At 33.4% G+C, this 11,861-nt stretch overlaps 1 protein-coding gene across 1 annotated transcript; it reads right to left on the reverse strand.

Annotated features, from left to right (window-relative positions):
• Positions 1 to 1,965: 1,965 nt before the first annotated feature.
• Positions 1,966 to 4,588, reverse strand: LOC145574108 (IQ domain-containing protein IQM2-like). The gene is made up of 7 exons (XM_081631847.1): positions 4,030 to 4,588; positions 3,838 to 3,903; positions 3,664 to 3,752; positions 3,484 to 3,571; positions 3,146 to 3,382; positions 2,935 to 3,036; positions 1,966 to 2,821 (listed from the first exon to the last, which is right to left on the reverse strand). Exons 1-7 carry the CDS (start codon positions 4,567 to 4,569, stop codon positions 2,069 to 2,071), a joined length of 1,875 nt encoding a protein of 624 aa, XP_081487973.1. The 5' UTR covers positions 4,570 to 4,588; the 3' UTR covers positions 1,966 to 2,068.
• Between the last annotated feature and the right edge of the window lie 7,273 nt (positions 4,589 to 11,861).

Genomic DNA, 11,861 nt, shown 5'->3' on the forward strand with positions numbered 1-11,861 from the left:
CTTGCTAAGAGTACAAAATATTAACCAATCACATATGCGTGTTTGGAACGAACAAGACATTCCATGCGTTTCAATTGGCCTGGTGTTTTCTTTTTTTTACTATTATTTCACCAAAAACATGCATGCATAAAATCTACTACATACGTATCCCCCAAGTTTAAGTTGTTCCTTTTCTCTTTGACCAAGGCAAAGTTTTGGAAAATAATATTGACTTGATTATCTTGCAGAAATGTGTTTCATTGAATTGAATTAGCGCATAGACATGGGGAATAAGTAAACCACTAAGATCCTAACTAATAATGCATGCAAGACTAGGAATCAAATTAGATGTAGATAAGCATAAATGCGTGTTTCCTAAACACACCAAAAACTCTCTTAGACCAAGTCTTATGCGAGCCCTTAAAATTAAAAGTCACTTGCTATTGAGATGTTCCAAAGGAAAAGTGAATTAAAATTTCTCTCTTTTTCCATATACAGCACTAGAAGGAAACTTCCTAAAACCATACACAACCAATTTGTGTTGCCTAAGCCCTAATTAAGTATCAAATGGATGTACTCGTTATCATAACAAATTTAATTCATTGATCATGCTTACATATATAGGTGATAAAGAACAAAATCTGATGCAGAGCTGACTAAAGGCATCACGCACAAATTGACCCGATGATATGCATATATTAGTATGATGATTGATATGAGTATATAATTTCAAAAGTAGTTGACGTTGATAATCTTTAAATTAAAAATAAATGGCATCACCTAATTGACATAAATGCAACCACTTAAAAACATATTTGTTAAGTTGTTGTAATGCATGCATGCTTTAAGTTGAAAACAGAATAAAGATTCTGGTTTTCTGGTGTTTTTGCTTGTACTTGTTAGCGTACTCATGTCTGCAGACCTAAAAACAAGAAGCATACATAATGTTGAGAGTAACATTCTCAAAATGCATGAATTATAGCTCATCAGATAGATCTCTAGACTTTCACATGTCTACTTGTTATGTCATTCAATGTGAACACTTCTTCCTTTGTCTTGCTCGTTGCCATGTTCTGTCTCCGGACTTCCCTATGATTAGTACGTATTTTCTATAAACTACTCATATTTATTATAATCAACTTGATTAACACAACCTTAATACCCAGGTTACAATAATCATGGGGTTTTCGAGTACTCGTTTTCTTAAACTTTGCTCTTTACCCCAAACATTCACCAACCACAAGGATTTGGTTGACCGGGTTAATTATATGATCTGATGAAATATATATACAAATAAATCAAGTTGCATGACAGAAGAAAAGGCAGTAGACACAGAGTAGAAGGACCAAAATTATTCAGGCTTTAGCGACTAGTAGCTCTGGTAAAGTAAAGTAGTATTTCGTATAACCAAACCCAGCAAATTTATCAATTAACAATTCTCAAATAGACCAGGTCTATCCGCGTACCTCATATTAATTAGTTTCTCCAGGCCAGCTTGTTTTCACACTGCTACAAAATTTAAATACCTGCTACTGTAATAACTATGGTCACTTGTAGTTACATAACTTTACTATGTCACTCCCGATTATAATACATGTATATAATTTACGCAACAACATAACAAGTCACCCCTAGGCTAGTTGGCCATACCGAATATTGTGGTATGATTTTTTATCATTTTACTGTAAAATTTTGCAATATAGTTACAGTTACGGATCAGTCAATGCATGATAACCCTGATTTTCACAATGGAATTAGCAAAAGGGCAAGGTAGCAGAAGATGAAAAAAAAATACCAGCACAAGAAAAGCAAGATAACTGAGAAAATAATCTTTAGTTTTGTATATTCTTTTCAATTTTTTACAATCTCCACTTGTATAAGTATGGTATCAACCCAATGAAATCTACAAAACTTGTCATTGGGTTCATATATAAGATGAACTATAATGTGTATAGACTCAAGGTAAAAAATGAAAAGAATGCCTAATGTTATCAATCTACCATCTTCAATTCTATACACAAGGTACAGAAAGAATAAAGAACAAAGAATATTGGTTGGTCAGTGCTACCTCCTAAGTTGCTAGTAACAGCTACAATGTACGTTTTCCTCCTTTGCACAGGGGTGACAACTGCATTTGGCAGTGCCCAAGGCCTCTTCGTGATACTATGGGTATTGGTGTTGATGCCTTTGGAAATGACCCAGGGGAGAAGAATGATTTTGTCAGTGCACAAGCACTCCTTGGAGACAAATTCACTTGCTCTAAAGCTCGGAACTGAAGCCCTGATGGGTAATCCCTCACACACCCAATCCGAGGCCCTGCTCCTGTCGTCCATCTACAAGACAGTTGCTTCCCCAGCTGATATGACTTCATTCCTTTATGAGAATTTATTCTCTGCAGGATTGATTCTGCTGGGATAACTTCTTCTTCCTCCTCTTTTTCTTCGACCAAAATGCCTTGTGATTCCACTTGGTCATCCTGGTCAGAGGCTGATCCTTCTTCCGTAGCTGAATCATAACCATTGTCCTCAATTTGATTATGTACACTAGGTTTTGTGGCCAGATGTTCACTCTGCATGGTTAGAAGCAATTCATCTCTTCTAGGTATTTCAAGATTGGTTAATTTTCCATTGAAGCGAACAGAATTATTTCGTCTGGGATGATCCATTGCAACTGCAGTCTCCTGTTCTAATACATCAGGTTTTGCTGCATTACTGCCATCCAGATTGACATTGTTCATTTCAACTGTATTTTCTGCAACCAGTTCTTCTTCAGAGTTGTTTCTCCAGTGGAGACTGCTTCTTTGTTTCACTAGTTTTTGCTCATCCTCGTCCACTGGATCAAACTGAACAGACAAATTGAGAACATATTAATACACATGATATTTGACTACTTTTAAGTTTGTATTTCCTTAAAGAGATAAAATCAAAAATGCAAAGAATAGAGCCATTAAATTACCTTAACATCTGTAAGATCCACATCATATTCACTAAGGAAGGAGAGAAATTCTTGAAAGTTTTCTGGAGTAGGCCTATAGTGACCGCTGTGAGGCCATACTGCCTGTTCAAGAGGAAAGAAGATATGCCATCAATAACCACACATACATGTTTAACAGAAAATATGAAATGTTTACTAATTTTACAAAGTGCATTTAGATTATGACTGTTACCTTTAACATGCCATTCTCCAAGACTAATCTCCCAGCAGCCAATGTAGCGCCTCCAGCGAGAAAGCTAGAGTGCTGAAATGTGCCTTTCTTCTTCTTGCCAACATACAAATTCTTGGATGTACTCAGCACAAATATCCATTTGGCATTGGGATCAGATGAGGTGTCAAGAAGCTCCCCACTTTCTTTGTGGACGAACTTCCCATTCTCAATGATAACTTCGTAGGCCTTTCTTTCCATCTGAAATAACAAATTCAGTAAGAATACTGCCCCTATATAATCATCATATACTTTACTTCTAAAAACTCGGTATAACAAATCAGAACAAAGATATTGCTTACCGGGCCAAGATATTTAATGCACTGCTGTTGAAGTTTTATCCTTGAGCATCTCTCTGTACTGACCTCTTTCCCTTCCCCAATATCAAGCCTGTACCAAACAATGCGACATCCATCAGAAAAACGATAATTTTATCATAGAATAGTACAGTTAATTACGCAAAGTATTCAAATCAACCTTACCAATAAAAGAAGGGTTCTCTGCTTTGAGATTCAAGCCATTTGGTATAATAGAAATGCAGATTATGTCCATAACGATGTCGAGGGTCAATCTGTTACACAGAAGCACTAATTTAGCATCAAGTTACTAACATTAAAGAGTAGGAAGAATCAAGTAATCAGTAGCATGAGACTTACCGCTTCTAACCAATGCTGTAAAGCTAGTTTCTGAGCTTTGTTATTCTTTAGCAAACCTTTACCAACCTGCAGTTTCAAAAGAAACATGTGAGATTTTATTCAAGAAAAAAAAAACCTATATACAAGTGCAGTAAAAATAAAAAAAATAAAAAAAAAAAAATTACAATAGGATCCAGAAGTTAATGTTAGTACCTTGGCAGCTCTAGTTTTTGCTCTAGACCAACGCGAAATGGCAGTCTCATGGTGTTCAACATCGAAAAAGGATATAGAACTACGCTTGAGCTCTGCAAAATCTAAGAGCTTCCACCAGCTTTGCTCCACAAGGACAGCACAATCTGCAAGCTTCCTCCTGGTGCGAAAGCTTTTATAGACTTTCTGCAACTTGACAGCAGCCTCGTCTTTGGGACTACCAGCAACCGGTGATTGTGGATACACATTATTCGATTTCAGTAGTTGGGATTCCAAACCCTCGTTTAAAGGAGAATTAGGAATAACTGAGATCAATGTATCGGATTCTCTTTGTTTGAAGCTAAAAGAACCTTCAATAATCATTTTTCCAGAACCAAATGATTTCTTAAGAAGCAGAGGTTCGGAATCATCTCCACCTTTGAAACTGATAGACCTTTCAGGGGTCTTAACCTGATCATCACCCAAACTGACAGATTTGACAATGATGCTTTCGATATCGTTGTAAGTGGCAAAGGGACATGAAAGCGAAAATGATATGCCCATCCGACAGTTATTTCTTATTTGAATTTTTACAGTATGTATTTCCTGCACATATTTTGGATTCAATGAATCAGAATCAGTTTCAAATATATTCAATGCCATATTCCATTATTCATTCTTCCTATTTCATTCCAAAAGACACAAAATTTGACTAGTTTGTATAAGATTACATGAAACCTTTTACGGGGACCTACAAAGTAGAGTACAGATTCGAGGGTGAATATGATTGAAATAGTTGAGAGTATATGCAGTCAAAAAGCCACCCCATGACTTGTACATTCTATTTTATTTTTATTCTGGAAAAGGGAACGCAATTACTCAAACAAACCCACTATTAACCATTGAAATACAGGAAAATCGATCCAGAAATTCAAACACAACACAAGAAATGGATCAGAAAAGTGTATAGACTATAAATATTCAAGACAGAGTACTTGAAATGAAGAAAAGATTGAAGATTTACCTGGAAGTGAAAAAGGTATAGTAACAAATAATTGAATTGAATTTGGTTGAGTGTTTATGTGTTGTAGTAAAAATGGTTGAAAAGGGTATAAGCCCAAGTTATGTGAAAGTTAAGAACGCAAAATAAAAGAGGTGGGTAGCACAAGTATATATAGTGGGGGGGGGGGGGGGGGGGGGGGGGGGGGGGGGGGTTGGGGTTGGGGTTGGGGTTGGGATTGGAATTGGAATTGGGGAGGCTCAACAGAAAGAGGGCAGTCAGCAACCACGTGGAGCGGACTTTAAACTTCTTCTCAACTTAAACATACAAACTACACTTTTTTTTGACGCACCCTATTTTTCAAACTAGTGTTTTGTGTATTCTTCTTCTTTCTTTATTTTCCTATTTTTCATTTGTCGGTGTATTTCTTAAATTCTTGTATTTCTCATCTTTAGTACCTTTGCCTCATCAACTTTTGTACTAACTTCATTTTCGATTCAAAAAAAACTATGAATGCGATATAACTTAAGTGGTTAATGCGTAGATGTGATACTCAAAAATTGTGATTGAATTATCTTAACGGATTCCTCTACATCCCACAAAATTACTCTATTGTTTATATAGAAATACTCAAAAGACAAAAGCTAGAGCCTCTCAAAACTAAGGATTGAAATTAAAAAAAATTAAAGAGCCAGCTAGATCCAATAACTAGATCCTAGTGTAATTAATAAGGGTTTGTTTGGACCTATATATTTGGGACTCAAGTCATTGGTCACGGCTGTACTGAGTAGTAAATTTTGCTCCGGTCTTGTACGGAGTATCTTCTTCTAATTTCTTACTTCATTCTATTAATATTGCAATAATGAACTTTTTGCACTATTCATCACTCTTATTTGACCATATAATATTATTCGTTAAGCAAAATATAGTCATATGTGATCTTATTGAATTCGTCTTGTAAAATACTTTCACAATATCAATTTTTTACGGAGTATAATTTTTACTCTTATACAATTATAAAATATTTAGCATATAAAATGTAGTTTGAGATGCGTAATTTCATCCTTGTTGCAATATTAATAGGATGGAGGAAGTATTATTACGTGGACTGTGGAGTGTTAATGTATTTCCATGTATAATGCAACGCAAGACTGAGACCTGCCGCATTAGTTTAAGATTTTGTTATTTACAGTTTGCTCCATTCAACCATTAGAATGTGGTAAAGCCCAATTTACCATATTCAAATGTATGGTCTAGCCCACAAAGTAAACACCACCATGTTTGGATTGGAATATTGGGTAATTCTCTAGTTTATTTTATTTGTGATAAGAAATATAAATCATAAAATAACTTCAACTCCCATGTAAATAAAATCTCTAAACTTATAGTATCGTAAAATAAGAACAACTTAATACTATTTAATTAAGGTGAACAGTATAGGAGATAAGGTTCATCTTATAAGTATATATACAATAATTAAGTTACATATTCTCTAGTTGGATAGATGGTATGTACTTGACTTATGAAATCAAAACTTGAAATTAGAAATTAAAAATTTACCAAGTCTCATGTTGACCTTGTGTAACATCATAGTCAAGTATATACAAGTCATTTGTAGCATGAATTTAGTGGTCAATTTAGAAAAAAAAAAATAAGTATATAAAATGTTGTATTTGACCATTTCATAACCCCTTATGTCATAGATTTAATATCTTATGGGGTAAACCCATTCAAGTAAACGAATTCTTAATTAGCTTAACTTGCAAGTTACTACACGTACAAAGAAATTTTCTAATGAATGTTTTTGGGGTTACAATACGTTACATGACTAAGCTAGACTAAAAATTCACAATTCAACACAAAATTAAACAAAATCGTAGCAGAATATCATCAAAACTTTTAAGCGTGGGGTCATTAACTTAGAAAAAGACTAATATTCCTTAATTAAAAAATTGACTGGATGATGAGGTATTAGCTAACGTACACAAAAGAGATTAGTAAGTTAATTATAGATTAGATAGAATGTTGAAAACTCCGGTTAAGCGGCAAAAAGGGATTATTGCTGAAACTTCTTGTAATGTTCCTGAGTATAGTGACCCGTACTAAAGGTTGACTTGAATATACTCTTTTTAATTTCTAACAAAAATTAAATTATTAAACAAAGTTGTAGTTGATGCGCTAATGGCAACAAAAAGGCCAGTGTAAAGTGTTAAATACTTAAATGTAGGTGTTTGCATTGTGGCCCACTCTCCTTATATTTTAAACAATAAACCATTCAAACTTTGTAAATTGGTGTTTAATTTAATTGATTTCTTTATTATGCTTCTACTCACTTAAGGGTTTGGGAGATTAGCTAAGCAACACGGTTGTTTTTAGGAATGTATTGGTATACTTTTTCTTTTGTGTTCTTTTAATAAGTGCAATATATAGGGGATGTACCTTTTTTTTTTCCCCCATAGAGGAAATACATAAAGCGATCGAGATAAAATTAAAAAAGAAAGAAAAAAAAAAAAAAAACAATTTTTTTTAGTGCAGCAGGCCGCACCATGTGACGGGGTTAGCCAAGTTTTTTTGTTTGGGGTACCTGATTTTTTCAGTCAGGGGTTACTTGAGTTACTCGGTCAGGAGTTACTTGAGTTTTTCAGTCAAGGGTTACTTGAGTTACTCGGTCAGAGGTTACTTGAGTTATTCGGTCAGGGGTTACTAATCGAAAAACTCGAGTAACCTCTGACCGAAAAACTTGAGTAACCCCTGACCGAGAAACTCAAGTAACCTCGGAAACTCGAGTAACTCCTGATCAAAAAACTCAAGTAAACCCGGAAAACTCAAGTAACCCCTGCCGCACGATACAACAGGCCGCATATAAAAATTTGTGATAAAAAAAAAAGTGCTCTCATGTGATTTAGTAGAGATATAGAAATATATTATTTTCATAATAGTGATTTTGCTTATATACAATGCAACTTTCAAAAACTCTAAGGACAATATAGAATTTATTTAAAAAAAAAATCGAGAAATTACGAAACTCATATAGGGTTGTATATAAGCATATTATATATTTAAACGGATTACATGGATATTAATTTATTATATATGTAACAAATCACTACACATATTAATCGATCGGTGTAATTAACTTAGGTCTACACTTGATAATACAGGGGCAGGTAAGTGAATCTCGCTCACTCCCAAGCAAATATATAGCTAGTGGGGTTCGAATCTGTGACATCAAAGTCATAAGGTTAGTTCACCACTTAGGCCCTGTTTTTTTTTTTTTTTTTTTTTTGAGCTTTTGGCAGAGTAAAGCAGAGCAGAATAGATGTTAACATAGCAGAGCATGATTCAACAGAACATCTCTAAAGAATGGGACTTAACTCGGATTTACCAAGTTAGCTTGGTTATATATTGAGCATAAGTATATACAGTAATCAATTTAACACACAACTTATATTAACAATGTACTCCCCAATTCCCCATGTACACTTTTAAATCTAAGGCCATCAAGATAACCACATATAAACAATGTACATAGTACATCTCTAGATTGAATAACATTGGTAACGTATATTAACATATGACATGAACGAATAATATCCTATCAAAAATAATTATGACATGAGAAGTGTACTTAATTTATAAAAGATACAAAAATAGAATACAAGTACGGACAAATAATCCGTAGAGTACCATAAGAAGGAGGAGAATAACAACTACGGAGTACCACTAGTGATCGATCAGGGATGACACGTACGCGTTGCATGCACGAGAGGTGAGCGTGACCATACCTGCGCGTAATGCCAGATAAGTAGTGGTACGTGGTAGTGCAGTACAATCTCTTTTTAATAATCAAACAAATTAAACCACCGTCGAAACCATTTTTTGGTCGGAAAGTAATATGAATTCCATAGTTTTAAGTTAGTTATTAGTCTTATTACTACTACTAGGACTTTCATTCCGTTCTTCAACTTGCCTTGATTCACACATTACAATACTCCGACTAGTCGACTACACTCTTTTTTCACATTTTTTTAGCTCTTACTTTGACATTTTATGCTTTTTTTGTTGATTAATAAGTGTGTATGTATGATTTTATTCTTTAATAATTCAACTATACAATTCTATATTACATAAACCTACACCCACCACTGCACCTTAGCTAAATCATCAATCATTATTTCATAACTATATTTTCATTATTCTTTTAAAAAAAATATATTTATTTTCAAAAGTAATACGAGTACCAAATATCATCTACTTATATTATTGTTTTTTTTTTTTCCACATTGGATACTAGCAATTAAAAATACTAAAATATGAGAGAGTTGATGAGATTGTAACATATGTAGAAACTAATTTTGTACCCAATTAGAGATTATAGACAACGCGGCAAATTTAAGTCCCAAGTTGGTGATGAGTTTGTACAACCATTGCAAGAATTCTTCAACTACTGTAGATATGAGAGTCATATAGACAATTAATATACTGTAAATGAAATTTTTTTCCCAACTATTAAATAATACTATTTAAAGCTTTAACTAGCTAAGCTATTTAGCAATCATCACAACAATACAGCAATATAATGACTTTGTCGTGTCATATATTACGAACATCATTATGTATCAAGTAGAAGTAGTATATATATATCGAAAAGGGAATTCTACTAACTTTGTAATGGATATCACTTTATAAAATTAATATTCCGTAAGATAAAATAATCAATTAAGTGGCAATAGCCAATAGGCATGCATGTATCTAATCAATTCAACTCCTAAACTTACTCATTGTGGAACAAGATTAGGCAAGCAAAATAGGGTGTTATATTCCACAAAATAGAACAAAATCTGGTGCATATAATTTGATGTCAGTAGTACACTTGTACGTTCAAAATAACGTATAGCAAAGGAGATGAACTAAAACTGGACAGAGTTTATCAACCACAAAGTGTCGTGATGCCCTGGGTTTAATGCATGCAATAAAACTCATTATGTACGGAGTATATATTGTAATACAGCGTATTATGTCTATGCTTCTAGAACTTGACACATGTACTTAATCTTTTGGCTCCCATCATACATAACACAGCATATACCAAAGAATAAGATCCATTTTATAATTATGTTTTGTTGATCCTTTTAGATATCAGAATCTTAACTTGCAACGTAACCCGGATTTATTTATTGTTATGTTGCTTAGTTAATTATTATTTTAGATTAAGTCTAAGTTTTTATATATTGTACTACGTAGCTACGACCTTAGCTAAATAAGATTTAATTTATATGATAACTATGACACAATTTTATCAATAATAACAAATGTATGTATGAAGATATAGTCATATACGTAAACATGTAAATTAATATTAGTGCCAACATACACCAATTAATGTACGTGGTTGATTTTCATTGGTAAAGCTGTATTAGTACTATATATTTAATATGGTTTGCAATTTGTAGACTTTAATTATGGTGTTCTCATTTATACATCTGCATTATCTGAATCAATCGATCGATTGATAACCTGTTTGGGTACGCACTCTTCATCTATCTTAATTGGTTTAAGCTCTACAATAACCCTCTCTTTTAAGTTAGATCAATAATTATGAATTAGTATTTTGCGAAATTGAGCAATGAACTGTATCAAATTAATGTTTGAAGCTAAGCTAGATAGACAATACAAAGGCGAAGTTGAGGCATAATTGTTATATTTAAAATAAACACGCAATACTATTTAAAATTCAAGTACCACATGATAAACCAATAATATAAGTTTAGGAAAACATACCAATTTAAAATTGTTAATAGAAAATCAAGTAGAAAAAGTAGCTAGCTAGAAAACTTTAATTTTCAGAAAAAAAAAAAAAAAAAAAAAGTAAAAAAGTAACTCTCCAATCATATGCTAAATAACACCGCACCATTAACTTGGCTTAGGGCCTGTTCACTTCAACTTAATTTCAGTTCAATTCAGCTCAGCTCCAATAAGTTTAGTTCACTTCAGCTCCTAATTTCCTTCTCTCATAAAATATTCATTTCAGCTCAACTCATTTCAGTTTAGCTCCAATCAATTCAGTTCACTTCAGCTTAGCTCGGTTCAGTAAATGTGAACAGACCCTTAATGTAATTAATTTACTGTAATTTAGTTGGATGAGGATTCTAACAACCATTAAGACATATACTAAACTTAAGCTATATTAACTAAAGCATGATACGATATGATACGATATGATTAATGATTGGCAAATACGAAGTACTTGTATATAGTGTTAAACCTAATTAGTAGTTAGGAAGAGCCAGTAAGATGCATGCATTTGGCACGTGCACATATAAGAATATACAAGCATGATGAAACCAGCGCATTTTGATTGTCTAAAACGTAGTAGTAAGTCGATCTAATAAGAGAGAAAAAAGGATGAAAGTCAAACCGTATAGTACGAAATCGTCCCTACATCCATCATGAATCATGAGAGATCATCAAATCATATGAACAACTAGCTGTCCTTGCCATTGCTCATTTATTTTAATTAATGGAATAATAATAGAGAGACTTTCATTTCTCGAGGAAGAAAATAGAGATAAAAATTGAAAAACCAAAGAAAATCAGACAAAACACAGTCAAGTACAACTGTCATCTCTCGGATCTCCATGCACATAAATAAAGACTCCTAACTTAATTAGAGTAATTAATTATTGATGCAAGAGTAGCTAAGACTCTAAGTAGTAGATAGATGAGGATTATGTAAATGGGACCATTATGGTACATTGTTACCGTACAATTGTGGTTCTACGTTCGCCACGTTTCTTAGGACAATTCACCCACGTTCCCTCCTATGCTTAAACTTGTTCATAGTTCCTACATTATA

This window comes from Chenopodium album, chromosome 13 (assembly GCF_948465745.1).
Source record: "Chenopodium album chromosome 13, dcCheAlbu1.1, whole genome shotgun sequence".
Classification (NCBI taxonomy): Eukaryota; Viridiplantae; Streptophyta; class Magnoliopsida; order Caryophyllales; family Amaranthaceae; genus Chenopodium; species Chenopodium album.

Coding starts and splice junctions, on each gene's coding strand:
- LOC145574108 (XM_081631847.1), bottom strand. CDS start 4,569: ATGGGCATATCATTTTCGCTTTCATGTCCCTTTGCCACTTACAACGAT. Junction 3,753..3,837: donor TACAGCATTGGTTAGAAGCG/GTAAGTCTCATG, acceptor TCTGTGTAACAG/ATTGACCCTCGACATCGTTA. Junction 3,572..3,663: donor AGAGAACCCTTCTTTTATTG/GTAAGGTTGATT, acceptor TGTTTGGTACAG/GCTTGATATTGGGGAAGGGA.